This window comes from Lampetra planeri, chromosome 42 (assembly GCF_965212315.1).
Source record: "Lampetra planeri chromosome 42, kcLamPlan1.2.h2, whole genome shotgun sequence".
Classification (NCBI taxonomy): domain Eukaryota; kingdom Metazoa; phylum Chordata; class Hyperoartia; order Petromyzontiformes; family Petromyzontidae; genus Lampetra; species Lampetra planeri.
In genome coordinates, this window is record NC_136148.1 from 475,170 (window position 1) to 502,898 (window position 27,729).

The following is a 27,729-nucleotide window of genomic DNA, read 5'->3' on the forward strand; positions in this document are numbered from 1 at the left end:
TCCCAAAAAAATACTCGGATCTTTAATTGTAAGTCGTCTTCTTTTTACACTTTTATTTAAATCACTCTTGTTTGTTGTGGTTGTTGTCATTGTTGTCGTTGTTGTCGCATCCTCAAATATTGTGGTATTGCCTCAAATCTTGTAACTCAATTTTAACCCACTTCCCAATGTGGTATCGACTGAAAACTTGGTATACTTATGTCATACTGATGACAATACTATATTCTATCATAAAAAAAATGTAAACCATCTTTTTTATGTTATGTTTCGTCTTGGGTCTAATTGTCCACGCTCAACTCACGTTGGCTGTAAATCACCACGCTCACGTTATGGCAAGCCTCGGGGCCACTTGCTGGAGTCGTGGAGTTCTGCCATTACTCGTACGGTACATTTCATTAAAGCGTGTTTAAAAAAACATTTTTAAATATTACTTAAGTGCGAACTTAAATACACAATTCAAATTGTAATAAGTATAACTCTCGTATGCTTTTTCCCACTTAAACACAAATGGGCACAAAAAAGCTTCAACATTGCATTTACTTGGAGAACTGGGTTGTGTTCAAGTAATGCCTAGTTAAGAAAGTACAATTTGCATGCAAAACAAGTTTTACTTACTCATCCCCTACGGGACATGACGCAACAGTGAGCTCTCTCCATCTCTCCTGTCCATGGCTGCATGCTGTGATTCTCTCCATCGCTCCTGTCCATGGCTGCATGCTGTGACTCTCTCCATCGCTCCTGTCCATGGCTGCATGCTGTGATTCTCTCCATCGCTCCTGTCCATGGCTGCATGCTGTGATTCTCTCCATCGCTCCTGTCCATGGCTGCATGCTGTGATTCTCTCCATCGCTCCTGTCCATGGCTGCATGCTGTGACTCTCTCCATCGCTCCTGTCCATGGCTGCATGCTGTGATTCTCTCCATCGCTCCTGTCCATGGCTGCATGCTGTGATTCTCTCCATCGCTCCTGTCCATGGCTGCATGCTGTGATTCTCTCCATCGCTCCTGTCCATGGCTGCATGCTGTGATTCTCTCCATCGCTCCTGTCCATGGCTGCATGCTGTGATTCTCTCCATCTCTCCTGTCCATGGCTGCATGCTGTGATTCTCTCCATCGCTCCTGTCCATGGCTGCATGCTGTGATTCTCTCCATCGCTCCTGTCCATGGCTGCATGTTGTGATTCTCTCCATCGCTCCTGTCCATGGCTGCATGCTGTGATTCTCTCCATCGCTCCTGTCCATGGCTGCATGCTGTGACTCTCTCCATCGCTCCTGTCCATGGCTGCATGTTGTGATTCTCTCCATCGCTCCTGTCCATGGCTGCATGCTGTGACTCTCTCCATGAGAGGTTCATCTGACCAAGCTCTTTGGTGACAGTTCTCTGCCAGGTGGTTTTTGGCCTCCCCGGTTTTCTTTTTGCCCGAAGGCGTCCATCTCAGGTAAATTTTAGGGATGTGGTTCTGCTCTAATCTTAGGACATGGCCCAGCCATCGCAGTCTTCGTTGTTTTATCTCCTTTGTGATGTTCCGGCTTCGGATTCTCGAGTACAATTAGTGATTGGAAATTCTGTTTGGTCAAAATATACGGCAAATGAGGCATCCATTGTTGAAGGCCTCATCCTTTTTCACGTCTGCTTTTACGATCCTCCAACATTCAGAGCCATATAGCAGGATGTACTTGACGTTGCTCTTGTATATTTGGAATTTGGTTTTCAGATTTTTTTGAAATCAACAAGGTTGCTGAATAAAGGTGTGTTCCATTGTAAGCACTGGCTCCCATTCCAGTAAGGATCCGGCTTTCTCCTTAAGAGTGCCATGGCAACACCATGTATAGGAGTTCTCATGTCCTGAGTACAGCACCATCGATCTGTCATTCATCACAAGACGGTCCAGAGCCGGTCCAGCGACATTCCCTTATCCCCAGTATATCGAGATTGCGCCTCTTCATCTCGCCGAGGACTTCCGCGGTCTTGGAGGTCTCGTACAAGATTCTGACATTCCATGTGCCAAGGCGGATCTTGGTTTTAGGCCCCAATAGGCCCTCTTTCACACTCCTGGTTTCCGGTTGGCTTTCATCAGGAGTGATCATACTGCCACTCGAGGGGCTCGAGTGGCAGTGTGATCACTCGAGTCTACCAAGGGCCTGCTGTCAATCGTTTCGTTCATTGTCATTTCTGCAACATTCCGTTTTTTATGGGGTGACGTTGTTAGCGCCACGCCCAACCCCCAACCTGGAGGGCCAGTGTGCTGGCCTTCATCTGGCCTCTCGCCTGAAACCTATCCGGTATGGTTAAACCTGCCAGGGGCCAGAAGCTCCCACCGACATCGCTTTCAGGGGCTTTGGGGCACACAAGCCTCTCCACCACAACAAGGTCCACAGCCATATTTAGTGTTCTATAACATTGTGATTGAATAAGCACGTGTGTACAAAGATGTCCAATGCTGGTGGACGTTTGAAGCTAAGTAGAATTCATTCCTTTGGCAAAACAAGTGATAATTCCTCCAGATAAGACGCCATCACTTTCATTCCGTTCATGTAGTTTGAGCTTCAAAACACAGATACAAACAACAAATGCAAAATCATTAGTATTACTTCCATGAAATTACTTCATAAAAATATTCAAACATGTAATTGCAATATGCTAAATTGCACTTAGCTGCACCAGGATGGATAATAAAACACATTTTAGGTAATCGAATCATTTGCATACTATATACTTTGAAAGATGTGATGTAATATATATAATGCATATGTACTTGAACATCATATAATGTGTACGTGTAAAACATGCAAAAAAAGTCTAAACGTTAGTGAAGGAGGAGGGGGAGATGGTGAGAAAGGGTAACCAGGGAGCGGTAGGTGGGGGGTAAGTGGGGCTGCATCCCCTTGGACCGACGAACACGACTACAGGACTCTACAGAATGCATACGGAAGTACTTTTCTATTTTTGTTTATCTGGCTGGGGTTTCCTATTCCTTTTGGTCCGTGCTTCTTAACCTGGGGTGCACGGGCATGTATGTACAACTAATTTGTTCCATCCAACCGATGTATTTATTAATATTATAAATAGAAAAATACGATTGAGAACCCAAGGGGTGCAGGCTGCAGTGAAGGATAAGAACCACGACTTTAGGCCAACCTTTCTGAAACCCACGGACCACTGTCAAAATCCTCAAAACAAATGTTGTGGACCACCGTGCACCAATAACCCCTTGAAGATTGCGGGTTTATCGTTCGCGGTTTGGACCTATCGCGGACGACCTCTCTGTATACCAATTTAGCTTCAGTGTGGGTTGGTTTTGACCTATCGCGGGTACCCTGCACCTGGAAGCACTGCATCACTGGCTGGTGCCGTGGTGCGGAGCGTTGTGGGGCAGGGTGAGGGATGCGAGACGGTCAGTGGCACGTCAACCTTTGCGTGCAAGCATCTCAATGACAAAGACCCCCATACAGTCTATCAACAGACTGTTGGGGCAAGTGCTGTTAGCGAGTAGCACCTATGAACGACGGCACACAAGGGGGTGGGGGTGGCCAGCACCACGCCCCGCCCCCTTTGTCTCCCGAGTGGTGACATTTACACATCGCACCAGGTACTCATTTGGGGCTGAGTCGAGCTAGTGGAGGGCCACGACCGGTTCACATAATTGTCACCGGTGTTGGGCATGAGCGGGAATCAAACTTGGGTTGCCAGGTTCGTAGCGCAGCGCGCCAACCATTGCACTACTGCTCCCCACTCGCGGACAAACGACAACACCCGCCGTTTGCTGCTAAGTGGCGGTGACGTCACCACAGCGCCTGTACCAGGCCAGGTATTCACCACCCCCCCCCCCAAGCAATATTCAAGGGTCTCCTGTACTCGACATCATCGTATCTGCAACATGTATGCACACTAGAAGTTGGAAACCACTGCTTCAGAGAGAACAGCCAAAAGGAATTCGTGGCGAGACGCGTTGGCTTACAGATTGAACTTCTCATTCTGCGAGTGGGCGCCGTCGTCACATGCACCCAGTGAGAGTAGCAGCACATTAAGCGCAGTGTGGCGAGCGAAGTCAAGTGTCACCGGGATGCTGCACCCGTCACGGATGAGGTTTGGCTCGACGCCAAACACTGCACGCACGGCCACAAACAAAAAAACAGAACATCCATAAGAGGGTGATTACCTTTTCCACGGACCAAAAATTGGACATGCAGTATTTCTCAGTCGGCCTAAGGGCTATCGAAAACTGCGCATGACACCACAATAAAGTTCAACACAATACCACCAGAGATCTCTGTACAGATAAATTCCTGCCACATGAACACAACCGCCAAACTCCAGGACAATCCAACAGTTCAAACTAAGACAGCAGATCGCAACCCAATCTACATAGGCATTATATAAAATAAAATAAATCACAAATGCAGCAATATATATGCTTTTTCATCATCTACAAAGATTGGGCACAAGGCATACAGTATTCCGTTGATCCGTTGATGATATAAAATAAAAACGTGGATTTCAGAACAAATACAGATTAGAGACATCCTATTGACTTGCTGAAGAAATTCAGTGGCAATGGGGCACATTGTTAGAATGTATGATGGGCAAAGGTCAAGAGTAATGACAGAATGGGAACTAAAATAAGGGAACAAGTTTGAGAGGATGACCGCTGCGGAGATGAAGTAATTTAATCAACGAGTGTGCAGAAGGTTGGTGAATCATTGCACCGTGAGACTGCAAAGAATGGCGATGACTTAGGAGAGTGATCCGGCAGTAAACGGCACACGGCTAATGATGAGATGTTACGATACATGCCGGATATTCATACAGATACCTACAAACAATTGTGGCAATGCTTCACACGACTGTGTCAAAATCCAGTGATCAGGGGGACACTGTCCGTGGAATGCGCACGCACGCAGTTTGTGTGCGTGGCATACCCCTCCGCATGGCATTGCGTCCGGCGGTGTAGTTGGGGTGGGTGGAGTCGGCCACCCAAGCCTGCGATCCCACGGGCATGGTGATCCGGAAGCGATTAGGGCTTCGCAGCTCAGAAAATGTCTGTGCGACATAATCTTTCACCTGTTACAATGGAAGGGTACGTACAATTATCCCAACAACAACAAGAATCACAAGTGACACACTGTCCAAAATACTGTTATGATCTGAAAAACTCTGGAACCTCCTCCATTCATGCTCGGCACTCACTAAATATCTCCCTTCCTCTCAGGTGTGAATATTTGCATTGATTTTGGCTCTTAGCAGGGAGATAAATAACCATGTCAGTTTTAAATAGCACAATAACTTTACATCTATGTGTCTAAAATTTCAATGTTATCTTAAAACCAAAAATTCACTCACGCTTTCTGCCCTGTTCAAATGTGAAGTCTCAGCCGCACTCATGTCTCCTCCCCTGGCAATGTTGTGTCTATCTGAACTGATCTCGACACAGGTGACACAGATAGGTCAAACCTTTCTCCCCACCACCACAGTGCCGCCGCCTTCATGGTGCCAGCCCGTATGGACATTGCAGACATCAAAGTACTCATCATACTGTACAACATTTTGGTACGAACAAAGTGTCAACCAGTTTGCGAACATTTAAGCACTCAACATCAGAACTACAAACGTGAACTTGCATTGAACCCCGTGGTACAGCTTTAGATCACCGCATCGCTACAACTATGCGCCCACAAGTTCACTAATATGTGTGATGTGTGGTCAAATGTCCTCCATAACCTGCATGGCATAGGTAGGCTCTCATTCAGCAGTGGATTGACAGAGGGCTGTACATGTATCCGACCATGTTTGCAGTACAGTTGATCATCGATAACACTGTTCCTGGGTAGTAAGTGTTATTTCCTAATTGCTTATGCCTCAAAAGTACAGAAAATGGCTATTATTCCCCACAAACTTTGCTTTTGTGATCAGGACAGTGATATTTTGAAATATACCTATTTTCAATGAGAAAACGTGGTGTGCATTTGTGTCTTTCGTTCACATAAAGTCCTGGTCACAAAAGCAAAGTTTGTGGAGAATAAAAACCATTTTCTATACTTTTTAGGCGTAAGCAATAAAAAAAATAACACTTAATACCCAGGAACAAAATCATTATCCGGTGCGCGATTATCCGGCTTCCAACATTATCCGGCGAAATGGGCAAAACCGCTCCAAATGCTGCAAACAGTCCGGCGATCGGCTCCGTGTAGCGTACCTAACAGGCCGCTATGCTTGATTTCAGTGCCAAATATTATATACAGTACATTATACGCTGCATACAACTTAAACAATGACAATGCTGCACGTATGTACATTGTTCATGACTACTGACTGCAGTGATAACAACAGAAAAGATACAGTGTGATCTGGTGACAAGTGTGCGTGTAATTCGGCGTACCGGTCTAAAGGCTGCATTGGTCCGGTGATCGTCAAGCACATGGTTGTTGAAACAAGAGCATAGCACTACGTACATTACCCCATGCAGAGTCTTCGAGATTGAAGTGGTAAGTACGGTACAGTAAATACAATAACTTTTTACAATAGGAAATAATTTTTGTCTATTTGTATGTTTATGTATGCCAATTTCATATTGTAAACAAATGTAAAACACTAAAAAGCATATACACAATACATAAAACATGTTATTCAAGAAAGTGGAAAAATAAGTTATTTCAAATAATGATGTAGTGATTGTCCGGCGTTTTAGAAAATCCGGCTACCCCCTTCCCTCCCCCAAAGCCACCGGGTAATCAATCATCTGCTGTATTTACTCTAAAGTTATTTCCATCGTACAAACATTAAAGAAGAGGTCAAGCATGTTGCAACGTCATTTAGAATAACAATGGTAAAGATGGTGAGAATTTTCAAGGACACCGTGTTAAAATCTAGATGAGAAACATGGTCTCATTTGTCAGTGCGACCTGGGTCATCCATATGAAAAAAAAACAACAATAACATGACAAGGAATACAACAATAAAACATTTATAATGGCGCAAAAACATGAACCAATATTACAACGTAGATTTCCTGGAAACTACATTTTGCACCGTCAAATTACTTTAAAAAAAAGAAAGTTAAATTAAGTTACAGATCTCACCTGCCTCTCTACCTCATCCGGTTCCATATCTGGGACGGTCCGAATTGAGAACTTTCCCACCACGCGGCTGGGGATGACCGTTTTCTGACCGAGCTCTGAGAATGCTCCCTCAATGCCATGGATGGAGAGCGATGGCAAGTGCCAGCGATGATTTAAAATGTCCTCCTTCAATAAACACAACGCACACACAATAATGATCACACGCTAGAAAACTACACGTAACAAGTTAGAGAATTAAAAAGGGGAAACAAACACTTCGAATTTCAATGAAATGTTTAACTGGCACTGCGGCGGACACGATTTTGCACGGATCAAACCTGGACATATTTCTCAGTCAGCCAAGGTCTATCGAAACTGTGCAGTAAACCTTAATGAAGTTAAAAACAATACCAGTACCAGATCTTGCTACAAAACAATTACTGCCACCAATTCCCAGACTGTCTGGGACAAACACAGACAGATGCATTTATATGTGTTTAGAGTTCTGTGGGGAGCGCTGATGTGGCGGTTAGTTTGCTGCACTACGAACCCGGCGACCAGAGTTCGATACCTGCTCACGACCAACACCAGGTGACGATTATCTGAACTGGTCCTGAGCCTCCCATCGGTCGACTCGGCCTCAAATGAGTACCTGGCGCTCTGTGTAAACAGTCCCACTCGGGAGACAAAGACGGCTAGGCGTGGCGCTGGCCACCCACCCCTTCTCGTGCCGTCCCGGCCTTCGTAGGTGCTTGCTAACATCATTTACCCTCTTGTCTTTTTAAGGCTATGTGGGGGATATCTATGGGACCTTTTTTGACCAGTACCAAGACCATTAAAAATGAACAGGCTTTACCATTTCAGGCAAGAGTACAGTGTGGTTGATGCAGACTTGATGCCACGTGATGGGTGTCTATTTGGCATTTGAACATCTTAGCACATGTACTCTTGCCGAAAGGGTTAAGCCCATTATTTTTTTCATCTTGATACTGGCAAAAAAGGGTCCAACAAATCAAACTGCTCAACCCAAGCTATTGGTTTGATATCTGCATTGTCTTTGTACCATGCACCCTTTGACATTCTTCGGTCTGATGTATGCATGTTGAACTTCTTCCGCACCATACGTAGCCAACCGTGCTAATCAAGAAGTGGGAGGACAAGAAACTAGACACAGACTCGTGGAACAAGGCCATGAAGGAGCCTGTAGGCCAATCAGTTTCAAGGACAATGCATATGTCAGGGTGTCATAAGCACCCTTAGCAAACAGAAGATAGCAGAGATGACACTTCACGTGGCCTTAAAGTGCACACAGCCTGGCACAAGCACCGTGGTGATGTCACTGCTACTTAGTGGCAAATGGCGGTTGTTGAGTTGGTGATTGGATGAATGGAGGAGTAGGGGAGGGCGTGGGTGAGTATCTTCCTTCTCTTGCTTGCTCCTTCCTGTTCCCTCTCGATTTTATCCTGGTAATTGTCTGTGTTTTGAGACAATTGTTACGTTATGGATGCATTACATTTGTAAGCAGCTGTTGTTCACGGTGCTGTCTGTGCCTTGGTATGCTGCTGGAGGGTTGTGGCCCCGATTTCCAGCCGGTATTCCTCAGGACTGAAGTCCACGTTGGCGCACAGCTGTGCCTCCATCTCCGAGAGCGGCTTCACAGATTCATAGATCCCTGGCACCAGGATCCTGCCACTGCTGTCCACTAACGATGCTTGAACACAAAGGCACACATATATAGATGTACACATACCACAAATGTAACATGAGCAATCGGTTAAAGTATTTCTGCATTTGTGTATGTGTTAACTGGATTCGTGTATGAATGCAACACCAGTAATTGCAAGTACTGGTGTTGCATTCCATGGGAAGTTGCTCCTTCTTGGTTTCGGCTCCTACTGTCTGGAATTCCATTTCTCTTGAACTTTCTGCTGTTGAGGCTCTGCCCCGTTTCAAGCCAAGATTCAGACCAATATCCTCCCCCCACCACCACCCCGTAAATCATCTGAACAAGTGACTGCATTAAATACTAATTAGCTGTAAATTGTATTGCATTGTGACCTACCCAGAATCCGCGTGAGATCTGTCATCGCCTCGTGTACAGAGCCACCGTAAACCCCTGAATGGAGGTCCTTCTGGGCACACTGGACCTGCAATTCACATTGAAAAAACACAACAATCACACTGCACCTGCACTCACACTGCACATATAACATGGATGTTACACAAACACGATATTCATGTCATAAAATGTTATACAATGTATAACGAAAACATTAGCATATCTTAATTTTATATAAACCAGTAAATATATCAGGGGTATATGTGCCTCGAGATATTGGAAAAATATACGTATTTATACTTCGTATTGAGTAAAAAATAGTTAAATGACAATAGGCTACAAATTATATAAAAAATGTAAGATTGGTCAACTGTCTCGCTGCATAAATCAGTGGCGGCTCGTGAGATTTCCACTAGGCGGGGCTGTTTTGAGTGACCTCTGAAAAGATGGTGTTCTAATTAAGAAAACCCCGTCGTGTTATTGACCTTCCCGTGAAAGTGATGTAACTGTCTTATCGACCAATGGTAGGCGTTTATAAACAATACGAAACAAAACAACAAAGCACTGAAATGCTGTCCCCATGACCCTCAAGTCCACACGACACAACTCCAGTGACGGTGCCCAAAGCCTAGAGCGTGTAGGCCGTGAGCTGCTCCTATATTTGCACGGGGCCACCTCGCGTTGTGACGTCGTCGTTACAGCCACGGGCGCCTTCTTCACCGCCCTGAATGGGTCTCGAACGGCGTGGCTACAATACTAGAAGCTCGTCGCAATGAATGAAGGAATATCTCTCACTCGGACGCCTTCACAGCTGCCCCGAGACCTCCCCGAGGCACAAATCAGAGTGCAGTGTTACAGCGGTTTCTAATATGAACAATTTAAAGCGCTATCTTCATTAGGCAAGTCACGTGAAAATTTTAAACACAGCAAAACAATTTATAGAAAAGTTTTTTTTTATTAGAAAATAATTTCTCATCTACAGCTGCTTGGTGGATCGGTGTCCCAACACCCCTAGTGGACGAACCGTGCCCGGCATAAATACACAAATACTGCTCGAGTTGAGGAGGGAAGACAAATAGGGAAAGGTGGGCATGCCTTGACAACGTACAGGATGTTGCTTGTGGAACCGTAAAGGCTGCCCCACCCACGGGATATATTTACAGAAACACAACGTTCACGTGCCATTGCGCAGTCCGAGAGGAAACACCGAGAGGGCTCTGACCTCAATTTCAAAGTAGCAGAGACCCCGCAGGCCAAATGTGAGGCACGGCGTCTGCGTTCCCAACCAGTAACTGTCGGAGATGCACACGCAGTCCACGTTTCCAAAGAAGGATTTGCCCCGCTCAGCAATCAGCTCACCGAGCCCAATGGAACCCGACTCTTCCATGCCTTCCAAACACAGCTTCACATTCACCGGCAGGGCCTGCAGTGATACTCACACATCCGCACATTTCACGGATACATTCCCATTTCCCACAATGATTTGTTTCCAAAGCTGAAGAGCTTCGTCAGTTTAACACGTAAGCCACAGAGCTTATTTATTTAGTGAATCTATTAGGCATCTATTAGGCACAGTTACATAAAAAGTGCGTATTAGTCTAGATTATAAAGAAAAAACCAAAACCCCCCTTTGGTCTCACAGATTTTAAGATTGATCAACTGATATTATTTTGTAAAAATAAAAATTTTACCTGGAAAATCTCTAGAGATGGAATCTCTCTTTTTACAAGGGTGTCCGTGGTGTCAATTACTGCACATAATGAAAGGTATACCAACATAAAAAAAAAATCTCCAACTCATCCAGTGTGCTTGCATGCATTGTCCGTGCGTTGAGCATCACACGTCACACCCGTCAATTCGGCAAACACGGACATAAATAACTTTTTACATAAATATATGGTGCAAATCACCATTTCATATATAACGCACCCTAGCTGTAAGTCACAAATGTTGTGAACATGCGTTTTAAATTAGATTTAAATTTAAATCTGAATTGAAAACTAATTTCTTTCGAACTGCTTTTCGTGTTAAGTTTGTTACCCTTCTCCCGCACCTCCAATTAGCCCGGCTCGCAATGTACGGTGCGAAAGAAGTTCAGCATAGATATACACACGTACATACAGACTTGCAGCATATGTTTGTGTGTCTGAGAGACAGCTCCGTGAGGAAGAGGCTCTCTGTCTGAATGAGAGTGCCGTTCATACATTTTATTCTTGGGACATTAAATGTTTCCCATGAGCTATTCACGATGGCTACTGGTCTCTGTACCTTACTGACAGCTTGAAACGACTCAATGCAGTTCAGCCAAGACAGTACAGGACCCTTGTCATCCGTTGCACCACGGCCATACATCTTTCCTGTGAAAATTAACCAATTCAGCAATTTACACGCATAAACATAAAGCATATCACCATAGCTCAATCAGCAATTGTCCATCAAATTGAAAGGCTTGTCAAAAGACTGCAATGTTTGAGGTACTACAATATTAGGAAGCCACTGGAGCTATGCACTTTTAAATCTAGATTGAAAATATTTGTTTTTTAAACTGCTTTTTTGTGTTTAGTTTGTTGTACGTCCCCTGCACCTCTAATGAGCATGGCTTGGTTACGTATGGTGCAAAAGAAGTTCAACGTACAGGCGACCCCTGCACCTACGACCTAATTGGTTGCTGTCGATCCGTAGTAAGTCGAACCCTCGTTTCCCATCGGTGCAATGTTGTAAATTGGGGTTCCGTTCCTGGCAACCCATTACATACCATAAAAATACCAAAATTGACCACGAAAATAACAAACATTTATTGTAACTTAACACAACTTTTACAAACATATATCAGGTAAAAACAAACACTTACATTTGAAAATCCTTAAGTAGTTTTCTGCATGTGCATCACATTTCCTATTCTCAGACGTAGCGAAAGGAATTTTTCTTATTTGAAGAAAATTTACAAAAAAGTGAAGAGTTTTGCGAAAGAGATGCGTTTCGCTCTAGGCGCAGCTGCAGACTGTCGTGCTATACTCTACATACGCATATGGCGGAAGAGCAAAGCAGCGCCATCAGTCTGAGTCTGGGCATGTCATGCCTGTCATGCGCAGACTCGTCGACAATGGACTCGGCGTCGGCAGCAGTCATAAAGCAGTCGTAGAGTCGAGTTGTGGTCGTTACAGTGGGGGGGGGGGTGTTACTGTAAGGTCGTAAAAGCGGGGGGTCGCAAGTCGAGCCGTCCTAAGTCGGGGGTCACCTGTACATGCGGAGAAAGTCGAACCCTCCCAATGAACAGGTGACAAGGCCTTTGTCGTTGCAGCGTCAACGTTTCAGAAGAACCTTGTTTCTTTGATTAACATCATAAATCTTCCTTAAAACAATATTCTGAAGCAAAATATGGGTACAACCGCATTTGCAAATGTGATTTGTAACTTTGATCCTTACCCATGTAGCAACAGTTACATTTTAATGCGCAATTTAATTTAGGGATTGTGTTCTCTTGGTGTGGCCTGGGACTTTTTTTGTTTTGCTGCCTTGCCCAAGATTGTATTTGGTGTAGAAAAAGCGGCAGGAATGGATGTACTTATCATCAATTGATGTACTTATCCTGTATATCGATAGTTCAATGTTAATGTGCCACTTGATTGAGGGACTACTGGGTGTTATCTTGGCGTGGTCTGGGACTGTTTTGTTGTTTTGCTGCCGTGCTCAATCTTGATAAATCGGACTTATATTATTGATTAATTCATTATATGCAGTGACTTGCTTACCATTTTAGACTCCCATAATTTGTTGTATTGTTTGTTGTTGGAACATTCTGACCCACCCCTACTGGACATGTGTGAAAAAAAGAGCGTCATAGCTTATCGGATTCCTCCTCCAGACTAAATAAATATTCTGATTCTGACAAATATTGAGCTGTCAACGTCGGGTAATGTAATACATGGCCCAGTGGTGGCATGTTCACTGCTTGTTGCAGGGGTTCAAATCAACCCATCACTCCACTCTATTCACAATGCGCACGCGATGCCCTCACCATTCCGATGCGTCAGCGTGAAGGGGTCACTATCCCAGCCATCCTCAAGCTGGGCAGGTTGGACGTCCAAGTGGCCATACACACAAACCGTCTTCTTGGCCGGATCCCTCCCAATCTCTGCGAGAATTACTGGCGGTAGAGCTAACTTGGAGCCATCTGCTAGCTGTCAAAAACACGTACAATCCAGCGAGACATTACGATTTTTGTATTCCAGTACTAAATTCTACCGCAGATTACAAAGGTACACCCCTGCAAAGAAAGTATCTACACTTTCCCCCCACCACACGAGACTTTAGGGGAGACAAATTGTGACATATCCACTTACACTTCTGGGTAGCCAGAGACAGTGGGGGATTAAGAAACTTGCACCATTTATATCAACAGCCACACCAGGAGATGGAGTTGAACTGGTGACCTCTAGATTACAGGTGTGCTAACCAATATACCACAGTGACTGCTTTCATTTTCCATTAAAGATAAACACGTTGCGATTATTGCTGTAGACATTTATGACTGGTAACAATTTTTTTAAATACAATTTTTGGTAATGAATTACCGGTAATGGAAAACAAAACAAATGTAACAACTATGCATACTCTCAATCCACACATGTAAATTAAGTTCAACGTTGGTAGCATGGCCTACCGTCTCCGTGCCAATGTCCACCATCTCCACAGCTCCTCCTAGGCGCTCGATGTGCTGTGCTGTCATCTGCACCATGCGCAACACTTCGCCGCGCAGTTCAGGCTGGCTTGACACACTGCGCACAGACACCCACTCAGCCAGCCTCTGTGCAGGCACACAACACACGCGTATCGGCAAACACGTTACTTACTGCCCACATGCAGCGCTTACAGAATGACAACAAAGCCAAAAGATGTCTGACAAAAAAATATGAAACACAATTGCTGAGTCCAGGACTGAAGGTCCAAAAAAATCCGGCAGCCAAAACAGTCTGGGAGTCCTCAACATGCTGAATATATTTTTTTGGCACTATAAACCAGAGTAGAGTAAATGGTGGTTAATGCCTGCATTTTCCAATTAGAAAGTCTGAAAAACAACCACACCTTGACACCGCTGTACACTATTACAATATCTTACAACTATACCAGATTTAGAAACATACGTTTAGAGTATTTTGGCTGCTATAAATTTCCACGTGATAAGCCACTTTGTTGAGATATCATTTATGGCCAGGTCGCTTCTGAATAAGAGCTATATAGTTCAGTGGGCCTTACCTGGTAAAATAAAATGTTCACAAAATACATTACAGTAAAACAAGGGTGTTTTATGGTAGAGTTGTGGAAATATGCCGGTATACGATAGTACACTCATAATGGCACTTCTCAAAACACAAACATTCGTGTACCAGCACTTTTCACAGCGATTATTTTCCTGTACCCGCAATGTTTACACGGATGGGAATTATTAATGAGCGTGGGCTGCAGGATGAATAGGCCTCATACCGGCACTTCTACATTTAAATTTCCACCACTGGTTTTGTAAAATAAACGGTATGGATATCCATTGTAATTTATATGAATACCTTAATCCCCCCGCTCCCCCAGGTAATTGGCTCACAAGTTACGATATCTTATTTACCCCCTCTATTTAAGGCTGAAACACGCGAGTATTTTTCCACAATCCTGCCTGTCGCTTGATGAGGCTGGTTGTAATTACCGGCGCATTGCAAATGCTGTGGGTTCACTCTCCAACACACCGGTGTGCTGAACAAGCAACGAGTTGGCACGTTTTGTTTACGTGACAAACCTTGGTAATTGGCTGTGTTGGGTGGTAGCAGGTTTAACGACACATTTATATTATCGCGATCTTATCTTATAAAAAGTTTATGGATAAACGGGTAGTATCTGCAACAGTTCTGCGGATAATTTCCCACGGTTTTGTGGGCCACTGGTGGCTCACGCACCACAGGATGGCAACCACTGCCGTACACTTGCACTAGGGATACGTTCCCGATTATTCAGATGAATCCGAAGTTGGGCCTAGAGATATAAATATAAACAAAAAAAAAGTTTTGCATTACAAAAAAAAAGCGACAATAGCAACAACTGTCATCGCTCCCATGCCATCACTTTCGTGCTATTCTCATCCAAGCGTGTCATGTAACGTCATGTTAATGACCCACGATTGTCACAAGCGTATAAACTTAGTTTAAAAAAAATCCAAAAATGCTAACATTAATGTTTCTTTTTTTCCGGTGGAACTTTATATAAAAATGTATAATTTGATTAATAGTTAGAATTGTTTTTACTCCAGTGACCCGGCTGCTGCTGCGGGGTCCACTTTCTGCCCCGCCTCCTTCCCCCCCCTTCTCTCTCCCCCCCTACTGCCGAGGCCTACTATACACTACACTATACACTACACTATACACTACACTATACACTACACTATATAACCTCGTGCCACGGCAGGTCTCTCGCCTACTTCAGCAGTCTCTTCTTGCTGTGGTTGTGCCACCTGATGACAATTGCTTGTGTTGCGATCGAAATGTCGTGATCTATTATTTTCTACCTACGTGACTTTACCGAAAGAACCAAAGAGTATGGATTCCTGCAGTCACGAAAGCTTCAAATCCAGAATATAAAAATTCTTAAAAAAAAATGTTTAAATATGAAATTAAATCAGACATTGGGCCTAGAAAACAAAAAATGTTACATTAAAAACAAACAAAAAACAGACTTTGATAAATGTCCAAGATCCATTAATATCACATTCATGTATTTAAACTCCGAGTCGACGAGGATAAATGTGATCATACCTTGACAAACAGCTGCTGGTTGTTCTCAATGTGCGTGAACACATCTTGGATGCTGGAAGTCATCCGTCTGACAAGGCCAAACCCTGTAAGCCACTGGGGCACACACCACACAGCATAGATATTTTTTGTCATTACCCAACGCTTGCATTTGTTGATAATCGATTATCTAGCTGCGGTCCCGGGCCGATACGCCGAAACTGCTCCAAAGGCCGGCGATTGGCACCATTGGCTTAACAAAAAAATATACATTAGGTGAAAATCTAGTTTTTCAATGAACACATTTTTTTATTTCCTCTTAAAAGTATAAAATCAATTATTTTGACCCCAGAACTAATCAAATTTGATGTGCTGAATAAAACTGGGTGGCTTGCATAAAACAATTTACTTATCGAAAGGAAACCACCCACTTTTATTCAGCTCATCAAATTGTATTACGGTAGTTCTTAGGTCAAAATAGTATATTTTATACTTTTAAGAGCAAATAAAAACTGCATGCATTGAAAAGCTAGATTTTCACCTACTTGTTCTACTTTTGAGTGCAAATAAAAGTGCGTGCATTGAATAAAATACCTTTTACCTAATTTATTTTAAATCTTGAATGAAAGCTTTCGTGACTGCAGGAATTAATGTTCTTTGGTTCTTTCGGTAAAGTCGCGTAGAACCAAAAAAAGTGTTCTACGTGACTTTACCGAAAGTCCCAAAGAATATAATGTATTTTAATGCTAATCTTGTAAAATAATTTGTATACGTACATATTCATTCTAAGATCTCTAACAATTGTCCTGATAATTAAAATATATTTGAAATAGTGCAAGACATTTTTTAAAGAAATAAACAAACCACTAAGAGGCCCAGGATCGACGGGACCTGGACCGGTTCTTTAAAATAAATCTTGAATTGTCACGCGAGACGACCACGTGTGTGTGTGTACAAGTCTGTGTGTGTACAAGTCTGTGTGTACAAGTCTGTGTGTACAAGTCTGTGTGTGTACAAGTCTGTGTGTGTACAAGTCTGTGTGTCTCTGTGTGTGTACAAGTCTGTGTGTACAAGTGTGTGTGTGTGTACAAGTCTCTGTGTGTACCATTCTGTGTGTGTACAAGTCTGTGTGTGTATAAGTGTGTGTGTGTACAAGTGTGTGTGTGTACAAGTCTGTGTGTGTGCAAGTCTGTGTGTGTACAAGTTCAGCTCGCTAGGCTGCGTAGATCCGAAGACATCACACCTGTCACCCCCTTATCAAGGACCAATTCAAACATTATCGGTCAACCCGTGCCCTTATAAATCTCAACGTTCATCCCACAAAGTCCCATCAAAAGGGGAGAAACACAAAAAAATAAGACAAAGACAACAATGTTGTTGATGTCCGTATTGAAACGTCTGTTCGCCGTATGGAGCTGAAAACTCAATATCCCTGCACAACGATACGGCGCAAACCCGTATGGGTTGGCAGCTTTTGGATATTAAGAGATTCCACAGAACATAAACAGACAAAACAGGGCAAGTTAAATAAAAGTGTGTAATAGTAATAATAATAACAATAATAAATAGATGAGGGCCGTGCTTCGCTACCTCGCCTCGGCCGCCTCCCCCAGCCGCCGAGGCCGCGACGCGCATCGCCCGGGCCGGGCCCCGCAGGAGGGCAGCCATGGGAGCGGCTGCCCGCAGCCTCCTCCTCCTTCTCCGCCTCCTTCTTCTCCTTCTCCTCCGCCTCCGCCTCGCTCCTGTCACCCCGAGACGCCAAGGGCACCACTGCCCAGCAGCGACCACCAAGGGCACCACGGCGCCCCCCCCCCAAGCCCCTCCCCAAGCCCCTCCCCTCAAGCCCCCCCCAAGCCCCTCCCCCCCGCTCCCACCACGCTCTCGACAGCGCCCGAGCAGCGCCAGGCGTCACGAAGCCCGCGTGTCCGCTGTGGGGAATACAAAAACGGGAACACGGCCGTTGTCGCCCAAGAGCTGTAGGGAATACAAACGGCAAGCGCGGGGTGGGGCCTATTCGCTGTAGGGAATACAAACGGCAAGCGCGGGGTGGGGCCTATTCGCTGTAGGGAATACAAACGGCAAGCGCGGTGTGGGGCCTATTCGCTGTAGGGAATACAATCGGCAAGCGCGGGGCGGGGCCTATTCGCTGTAGGGAATTCAACCCCGCGTGTCACCACCCCCCCCCTCACGCCGCCTTTGGTGGAGTCGCGATGCGACTCGAGGACCCCGCGACTCCCCCCCCGCATGAGTAGCGGCAGCAGCCACGGTAAGGCCACGGTAAGGCTACGGGTAAACTCACTGCTGCTGCTGTTGTTGCTGTTGTTGTTTAGCGAGGGCAGTACCGGAATTGGCCTCTGCGTGTTGACCGAGCAAGTGGCAGCCGTGATGCGACTCGTGGCGCTGCCTCTGGCGGCGGCCTTGCCGGTGGTGACAGTCCTTGCCGAGCCGGGGGCCAGACGGAGACCCCCTGGAGAAGGTGGAGACCTCTTAGCTGCGGTGCCACGAGTGACCGCCTCCTGCCACCCCCTCCCTTGTGTCCCGTCAGTGGCTCTCATCCCGTACATCCACCGCCGCCACCAGCCGGTGAGCTCCGCACCCCGACAACCATGGCCATGGCCTCCAGGATCATTCGCAAGCTCCGGGGCGGCAGCAAGAAGAGCCGTGGCCGGGGAGGGTCCCCCGGCCCGGAGTCGCGGCCGGGGGACGTCGCCCCGGGCCTGGAGGAGGAGGACGAGGAGGAGGAGGAGGCGTGCCGCGTGGCCGCGCGCCTCGGGGGCACCCTGAGCTTCGACTCGCCCGAGACGCCGCGAGATCCGTCGAGCGGCGACTCGGACGAGTCCGGGAGAGCGACGCCGGAGCACGCCGAGTGCGGGGGGCTCCCGGCGGAGGTGGAGCTCGCGGCGGGGGGAGGAGGAGGACGAGGAGGAGATGGACGAGGTGGAGATGGAGGAGGTGGAGATGGAGGAGGAGGAGGCGAGCAGGCGGCGGGTACGCGCGCGGTTTGAGCGCAGCTCCTGTTGCGCCCACGACACCAACTAGCCGACTTTAGCGCACGGGCACTCGGCTTCCTGCGAAGCGCGTCTCATCGGCAGCATTGGGTCAACGCAAGCGAGAGCCGTGCGTGGGCTGGTGTGGACATTCAGTGTCTCGCTAGCAGGGCACAGGCTGCCTTGAACCAACGCTGTTGAACTTACACGGCTGCCAGCCCGTACGGTTTACCCCGTAGTCGTGTACAGGGAAATAGAGTTTTCAGGTCCATGCGGCGTAGAGCCGTTTCAATGCGGACAATTTTTGTTTGTCTTTTTGTTTGTCTTTCTCCCTTGCGATGGGACTTTGTAGGATGAACAAGGGGCACGGGGTGACCAGTAAGGTCTGAATTGGTCTGTAATAAGGTAGGCACTGGTAAGGGGTTGACAGGTATGAACTAAGAGGTTTATAGATATGGTTTCTTGAGAATCGTCAAATACCCCATGAGTCTCCTGTCCCAGGAGAATCTCCTGACCCGCGCTATACAGCAGCAGATTGGCTCACCACGTAAAGGTTGCAAATTCAATTTGGGATTGGGAGTTTACTCAGCCCGCCATCCGTCCGTCCGTCCTCCGTCTATAAAAGAAGTACAAATTGGGAGAAGTCAACACTTGTTGTCCTATGGATAGACTTACCCTCGTCATAGGAATGTGGAATTTCTACCACTCATTCAGAGCCGTAAACATGAGATTGAGCGCTGCGCGAATGCTCATTTGAGCAGGAAATCAATTTTAAATGTGAACATTGCCCTGGGCATTGGAGTAGTACTTTTTGCCGACAGACATGCAAATGTGCGTCACGGACAGGAGACGGAGCAGATGACTCGACACGGCTCACCAGTGCCCTGCAGGCCTCGTTCCGGTGCAAGCGCGACCAGCAGCGGCGGCAGCAGCAGCGCGGCGACTCGCTCACCTTCGAGGTTGTGGCAGCGAACGTGGTGCAGGAGTCCGGCTCCAAATACGTGGTGCGCAATTATACGTGTCGTCCAAGCGGACACCCTCATTTGCACCAGTCACTCGCTCGCCAGCGTTCAGTAGCTTCCTTATCACTTCGATAATGTAACTACCCATGGTTATACTGTTCCCGTCAACTTCACACATCGAATCCTCCACCCGTGTTGAGAACTCGGTCTACGAGACTATTTTGTCCTGTCGGGACAGTGTTCAACCACCACACTGCAGATCGCCAAACTTCTCTCTCTGCTTGTTCCCCCACAGTGCTCCACTTTGGATACCCTCCCAGCGTCTCCTTTTCCAAAGCTCTTATATAACAACATCTCTCAATTCAAGACGCGTATTAACAACCTAATTATTTCAACTTTGGTAGGACTGTTTGTTGCTGGGTGCTTAATGTGTTGGGCCTTTGCGCCTGTTTTCAGCCAACTGCATTTTAGCAATGAATCACAAAGGCCTTTCCCAAAACATGGCACGTTGGGCCAACGGTTCCAAACACCTGCCATTGACCCAATTTAGCTTTTTTATTGGTAGACACCAGAATCCGAGCCGCAGTGGAGAATATGATTACAATGCAGCATATTGCACCCAAGGCAATTTTCCGCGGTGTTATTGGTTGGCACGCCTTGAACTCTGTCAAGTGCAAGTGAGGTAGGAATTGGGGGCTTCACCCCAGATATGACAACAGCAGGATTCCAACTTTGGCCGAATGTATGCTTTGTATAGCAGAAGTAATAATTGTGCTGTGCAATGTAATAATTGTTTGGCGTTAAACAAGCTATGGCACGGAAAAGAAAACCAAGCTTCTTCGATGCCTCCTTATGCAGATTAGTAATTTAGTAATACCCCAGTGTACGTGGGGGATGTGTTCCTGAAAGTTGCAACGAATATTAAAACGACATAAGTCAAAGCAATTTGTCTCTAAAAATGGGTTTCCTGCAGAAGTGTGCAGATGTACAACACGATTCAAGCTTTATTCGGTCCCAGTATTATTAAGCCATTCAAGATTAAACCACTCGGTAAATATTTTCTGTAGAAGTGACTGCTGTTGTTGATCACCAATACCGGTGCGTGTATGTGCGCGTGCAACTGTGGGAGCGGTAGAGTAGCGGTTAGCGCGCTGCGCAACAAACCCGGCGACCCGAGTTCAATTCCCGCTCACCGCCAACACCAGTGGCGATTATCTGAACCGGTCCTGGGCCTCCCCTAGGTCGACTCAGCCTCAAATGAGTACCTGGTGTGGTGTGTAAACATCACAACTGGGGAGACGAAGGCGGCCAGGCGTGGTGTTGGCCACCCACGCCCTCGTGTGCCATGCCGGCCTTCATAGGTGCTTACTAACAGCACTTGCCTCAACAGTCTGTTTAGGCTATATGGGGGCTCTTTGTCTTTGTTTGCAGCTGTACACTGTGCTCGTAGTAGCGAATGGCTGTCTCGATGACAAGAAGGCGTCCATCAACCGTCGGTACTCAGATTTCTCCCACCTGCACAAGGCCCTCCTCCGCTCTGCCCCTGCAAATGGCGACAAATCGGACGACAACGATGACAACAACACGCGCTACCGCCGCCAGTGCGCCAGACAACTCTCTTCGGTCTCGTTTCCCTCCAAGAAAATCGCCGGGAACTTCACGGCCGTGACGATAGCTCGGCGAAGTCGGGCATTCGAGCAATACCTGTCACACATCACGCAGATACCCTCCGTACGTGGCACCCCCAGCCTCTGGGCTTTCTTCTGCCTGCCGGATTTAAAAGCTGGACACAGTGCAATCCGCGGAGGGGATTACGATGGAGCCCTGCAGAGCCTCACCAATGCCTTGCATCTGCAGGTACTTTTTTTATGTTTAACACTCATTTTGGGTACATATGTTTCACAGACAAGAGTCTGCAGTAAGGGGTGGTGATGCTGGTATATGTGATCGCAATTAAATAATATACGGGTAATTTTTTAAATTCGGCATATTTGTACCATAATTCCGGTACACTGTGAAGCACACAGCGTGTAGTATTTTTTTGTGTTTAGTTATTGTGTCCTTGTTTTTTTTCCCTGCACCTCCGATGAGCACGGTTGGCTATGTGCGGTGCGAAATTTACCATAAAATACTACGCAAAGAAGTATTAACCACGGTGTCCTGCAACAAGATCAACCAACATGGAACTGCTGGGTCAGCAGTTCCATGTTGGGCCATTTGTAAAATAGTGTACATTTTGGAACGTACATTAAGAGGCATGAAACCTTACAATGCGATACTTTGTGACATTTTATTCTTTCCTGTGCAGGAAAAGATCATTCCTCCTTCATCACACAAGTGGGAGCTTCCTCCCACGCTGTCTGCACTGGCGGCGTGCTGTCAAGCACTGGGCAGACGAAACGAAGCGCAGGGACACTGCCAGCGAGCCCTCCAGGTCATGGGCTCCGCTGACGATGAGGACGATGACGACGAAGATGCCAACACGGCCGCCGAAGATCGGGGTGGCCCCGGCGTCGAGGGCTCGGGTGGAGTCGCATCGAGGAAGGCGAACGGCGGGCAGTGGGGCGACCTTCTTGTCGCTCTGCTAAGTGCAAACGTGCACCTGTCCTGGCAGTTGGGCTTGGACAAGAGGGAGAGCGAAGCGAGGCTGCAGCGACTGCAGGGGCGCCGAGGTGCGGGGTGCCGCAGCCCACTGTCTCTCAAAGAGTGGGTCATCCAACAACATCTCCAGTGAAAAGCCAACGTCGTCGTCGTTATAATGGCTGTGCAGAGAACCGTGGACACCCTGAGCAGCTGCGTCCATTCTCTGCAGGTTACAAAGATGTCGTAGATTTGTGCAAAAGGTGACCGAAACATTTATAGAGGGGTTGTTAAAGTAATGTTTGTTTTGCCGGTGGTAACCGCATGAAACTTAACCCAGTATTAACATCGGTTATCGGTGTGCTGCACATAGACAGTGTCTCTAGCAAAACAAAAACATGTAACATGTTTACCTCTTTAACTGAGAAAGGGAGCTGCCATGGTATAATGGTGAGTGGCACACCGGACTTGCAATCCATAGGTCACCGTTTTGATTCCATATCGTGGCGCAGCAGTTGAAATAATTGGGAAAGTTGATTAATTCCCTCACTCCAATGCCTGTCCCCCACTTGCTGTACTGTTTGTATGTTTGTGCATTTGAATCGGTGCGCATTCATGACTAAAATTCCACTGAAATTGTATGGCCGTCCCCGACTTTCAGAACCGGTAATTTTGACAACGGTTTGCGGGTTATCGTTTGTGACAACCCTAGTTTATGAAGGGACACCACGCTCTGGCCTGGAATGAGATATGTTACCATAGTTGCCTACTTGAGTGGCTTGGCCATTTATAGTACAGCCAAAGGATGAAACGAACACGTGTCATCCCTCGGCTGCCGCTCCATTCAACACCATCGGCCATCATCCCTTCTAGCCGTGATGCGTCCTGTCCACATCCATTTGTTTCCTTAAATGTTTGGACGTCATTGACATGTGTATGTTCTCAACCCTATGTGTCTCTGAATGTAATTCTAATCAGTGGAAAACATCTCTCTCTGTTGATTTCCTCTCTCAGGAACTCAAATAAGCGCTACTATTGTGTTTGCAGCACTGCTACATGTAGGAGTGTAATACAAAAGTTGACATCCTCAGTCCGTGTAAGTGAAATGTACCAATACGAGCAAAACAAAATCTGTCAGTGGTTTAATGATGCTGATCAATTGGTGATGAAGTATAAATAACATGCAAAGGGAGGTCTATAGTATTAGTTTGCACTTTTGTAAATGGATCAAATCTTAAACCACACGTTAACAGACTTGCTTTGAATTTCGTAAAAATGCTGATTTGGAGATTTTGTGCTGATGTCATTGTATACATGAAAACGTCTAGTACATCACTAGATAGTGCAATTCATACCTATAATGCATATCTTATCCTGTCGTATCCGTTATATCAATGATTAATTTTAGTTGTACATGCTGAACTTCTTTTGCACCATACATAGCCAATCGTGACATACAAATTCCACCTCAAAACGCTGTAGGAATTTGTAACGTGATTTATTTTTGCGCGTGGTGAACCACGAAGGGGGGCGGCAGCCAGGAACCGGCAGTCGCAATATCCGAAGCGCTTGTCCTATCTTGGGACGTTGGACCAACTTCATTCATGAGTGTTTATCAATTGACATTATTGTCTTACCCAGGACGTGATTGAAAATGACTCTTCTTGGTCTGTTGAGTTCTAAAATTGATACGAAAAAAAGGCTTGCTTGGCGAACATACCAATGGAGGAATTTACATGACGGTTCACAAACAAGTTTTAGGCCAAATCAAGCAGCCGGATAATTCCAAGGAAAAACTGACACGGCTAACTGACAACTGGTACACTTGTAGTTTGTCATCCACGTGCTGCACCTCCTGTGGCCGTGAAAAGGGAAGACGGTATTATATTAATTTTGATCTGCTTAAAGCTGGAAACTTGTGCACCTCGTGTCAGTATTTGGAGCTGGTTTACTGAGAAGAGATGATCGCACTTGAAACCAGGAACAGCATTATGCGAGAGCTCTTGCACATTTTTACGAGTAAACGGTTTGATTGCCTTAACACTCAACGGTGCCTTTTACTAACATGAAGAGGTTGATTTTTGTGTGTTTATCAAACAAGAATTAGCAATAAAATGCAATACAACACGGAAATAATGCTGCCATCAGCTCTGCACTGTTTGTGCAAGTCGTGACATTAAGCGTCAAGAGTGAAGTGCCTGTTGGAACGAGCAGTTGAAGGTTTTTTTTATGCTGATATTTTGATCTAAATCAATCATGCGAAATATTCTCATGATCAAAATAAAATATATATTAAAACATGAGTACTGTGACTTTAAGTTTTACTTGTTGAAGAATGTGCAAGACGGGTGCAGGTAAAGTGCATCAAAACAGGCAGCACGAAAGATTGCCTTTAAATATCTGCCAGCCACCAACTCTGGTTCAAGCAAACCGAACTGGGCGAGGAGACACTGAATCTCGAATGCGGATCAATCGCCTGCTTTGTGTTGAACCACTGCTGCCACTGAGACACACTCCAAGTAGCTGATTGGATGTGTAACAAATACCTCCTCTACGAGTTAGGTAGAGTGTCAGGACATGTGAACGAGGCGGATTGCTTATTTATTGTGTTACATTCCCCACTGATGTTAATCAGTTGTGTTGCACAGTAACATTTGTGGAGTTTGAGCAGTAGTCTTACATTGCATCCTGCTCCGAACAACTTGAAAGCAGCTTGCTCCCAGAGTGCTTCGAGTACATATTAACATCTCGCCACCGTGGTATTCGCGTGGGCGAGATGTTCACTGCCTCGCCAGGTATACAGGAGGTTGTGAGGTCAATCTCGACACAGACGCCGATATATTTGGAGCTTGCGTGTCTCTCCCCGTCGTTACGCGGATTTTTCTCCGGGTCCTCTGGTGTGTACCTCCACATTTGGAATAATGTGTTTCGAGTATTTGGCTGCGATACATTTCCACGTAAGCCACTTTGTTGAGCTATCATTTGCGACCAGGCCGCTTCTAAAAAAAGCTATATAGCTCAGTGGGCCTTACCTGGTAAAATGAAATAGTTTAGTAAAATAGTAATAACAATTTCCTCTGTGACGTTAATACTCATTTTGGACTTACAATACATATTTTCAGGGACATATATTTTTCGTATAGCAGTCCCCGACTTACGAACGGGTTCCGTCTAACTGCTCATAAGTCGGGAACAGCAATGTGCCGTATTTAAAGGCACGTGCGGTCACCGTGTTATAAAATGTTATGGTTCAACAAGGGGAAGCATTGTTAAACTTATAAGAAATATTGTAGATCAGTCATCCACTTTCGAACCGGATTAGTTATTTAGATCTATTCGTACGTCGAAACAAAAAAGCACTATTTAAATGCCCATACGGTTAGTGTTATGAAATGTTATGGTGCAACAAAAAGGGAAGCGTTATTAAACTACACAGAGACACACACCAACGACAGCGATCTCCCTCGTGGCCTGCACAGACTGTTGGGGCAAGTGCTGTGAGCGAGCAGCGCTTATAAAGGCTGGAACGGCACACGAGGGGGTGGGTGGCCAGCACCACGCCCGGCCGCCTTTGTCTCCCCAGTGGCGATGTTTACACACTGCACCAGGTACTCTTTTGAGGCCGAGCCGACCTAGGGGAGGCCCACCGGTGTTGGCCGTGAGCAGGAATCGAACTCGGGTGATCAGGTTGGTGGAACAGCACGCGAACCATTGCACTATCGCCCCCCCCCCCACACACGCGCATGCGCACACAGGAGCCCCAACTTGGCGATGCGACCCAGAAAGGGCATCAGAGATGAGTTGAGGCAGAGAACTGGGTGAGAGGATAGATGGCAAGAGGTAGAACATGGATAAGTAGTAGTGAGATTGAATGATGAGGAAGTGACACTGGCTAATGAGTAGAGCATCATAGAGGATATTTAGACAAACCCTTAAACCATTACATTCCTATAGACCTGCACAGAAACCCATAGACCATACAGTACCAACACATTCCTGCGGAGGGAGCTGGTAGGAACGTTGGGTTGCTTGGTCAATGGCCAGGGTCAACGGCGGTGTGGTGTATTCTGCAAATATGGCCGACTGTGAGGGCGGGCACCAGCCGGCATGAGTAGGTTAAACGTTGAGTTTTATAAGGGCACCACGGGGTGACCAGCCCCTCCCCACCCAGCCCTGTCCACCCAGCCCCACCCCTCCCATTTTTGGATGCACGACGGACGGACACAATAATCCCCTGTGGGCTGGTGTATCCAGGAGGTTCCTACCAGTATAAACTTACAGACTCTCTTGTCCTCAAATTCGAAGGTGACGGAACGTGCCGTGCTCTGCACTGCTGATTTAAGGCCTCGCCAAGCAATTATTATTTTTCACCCACAGCCAATGATCTCTTCTCGCCATGGAGAGTCCTGCCCATGGGCGGGGTTTGGGGGGGTACGGGGGGGGGAATGCCCCCCCCCTAAACTGGGCACCTTTAATAAATTGTTTTCAGTAGTTTACAATTAAGATAAAACAATACATTAATCATATTCCTAATGTAAGGGACAAAGCGAACCCCCCCCAAACTGGACACGTTATTATAAAAGTATTTATACATTTGTAATGAGCGACTTCCACGACACGTCGTGTAGAGGGTGCTCTTCTTTATTCCACGTACGGCACGGCCAAGGCCAACGTGATCGGCTTCCTCTCCAGGTACACACTTAGGTGTGACGTTCTACAGACTACACACACGGCCGGTCACACGGCGGCTTCCGCCCGTCCGCTCCCGGTCTCGCCGCTGGCTGACGGCGTGCCGGGGAGGGCGGTGGAGCTTCGCCGGAGATCCGCCACGTGGCCGAACGACAGAGAGAGACGACGGCGAACAGCGACGCAGTCCGGACCCAATGATCCCCACACCGACCCCGAGTCCTCCTCCGCTTATATTCTCCCAGGCGCGCCTAGGCCACGCCCTAGGCCACGCCTCCGGCCACGCCCTCTCGTGGAACTTTCCAGCCGGTTCTGGGAGTTTCTCGGCCGGACCCACTTTTGGTCCAGATACTTTCCCCTTTGGGGACCCGTGCTACCCCTTACCAACCAGTAGATGTCACCATCTCATTACACATTGATTTCCAGGTGTTTACAATTAAGATTTAAAATGTATTGTATGCACCCGTGATTCCTACTATGAGGGACAAAACGAACTCCTGCCTCCCCCCCCCCAAATGTAGAAGTCGAACTCCACCTGTGGTGCTTCCTGCCCTTAGCCTACTCTTCCTCACAGCGTGGGTGACGGCACCAACAGGTGTAGGGGCCTTCCAATCCACGCGTTTCTCCC

At 46.5% G+C, this 27,729-nt stretch overlaps 2 protein-coding genes across 4 annotated transcripts; one reads left to right on the plus strand and one right to left on the minus strand.

The window, feature by feature from the left end:
• Positions 1–17,668, minus strand: CNDP2 (carnosine dipeptidase 2). Of its 2 annotated transcripts, XM_078613680.1 has the most exons (12): positions 17,477–17,668; positions 15,911–16,003; positions 13,777–13,920; positions 13,132–13,294; positions 11,382–11,470; positions 10,336–10,536; positions 9,117–9,201; positions 8,605–8,765; positions 7,076–7,240; positions 4,919–5,060; positions 3,958–4,105; positions 1–2,543 (listed from the first exon to the last, which is right to left on the minus strand). In XM_078613680.1, exons 1-12 carry the CDS (start codon positions 17,552–17,554, stop codon positions 2,468–2,470), a joined length of 1,545 nt encoding a protein of 514 aa, XP_078469806.1. In that variant the 5' UTR covers positions 17,555–17,668; the 3' UTR covers positions 1–2,467. The 2 variants fall into 2 exon arrangements, with proteins under 2 accessions (XP_078469806.1, XP_078469807.1); XM_078613681.1 differs by lacking the exons at positions 11,382–11,470; positions 13,132–13,294; positions 13,777–13,920; positions 15,911–16,003; positions 17,477–17,668 and having other exon boundaries at positions 10,473–11,210.
• A 127-nt stretch (positions 17,669–17,795) lies between these two features.
• Positions 17,796–24,718, plus strand: LOC144732260 (sorting nexin-21-like). 2 transcript variants are annotated; one of them, XM_078613682.1, is made up of 5 exons: positions 17,796–18,163; positions 18,432–18,874; positions 19,720–19,877; positions 21,267–21,692; positions 22,144–24,718. In XM_078613682.1, the coding sequence occupies exons 2-5, from the start codon at positions 18,493–18,495 to the stop codon at positions 22,567–22,569; spliced, it is 1,392 nt and encodes a 463-aa protein (XP_078469808.1). In that variant the 5' UTR covers positions 17,796–18,163; positions 18,432–18,492; the 3' UTR covers positions 22,570–24,718. The 2 variants fall into 2 exon arrangements, with proteins under 2 accessions (XP_078469808.1, XP_078469809.1); XM_078613683.1 differs by having other exon boundaries at positions 17,796–18,152.
• The last annotated feature ends 3,011 nt before the right edge of the window (positions 24,719–27,729 follow it).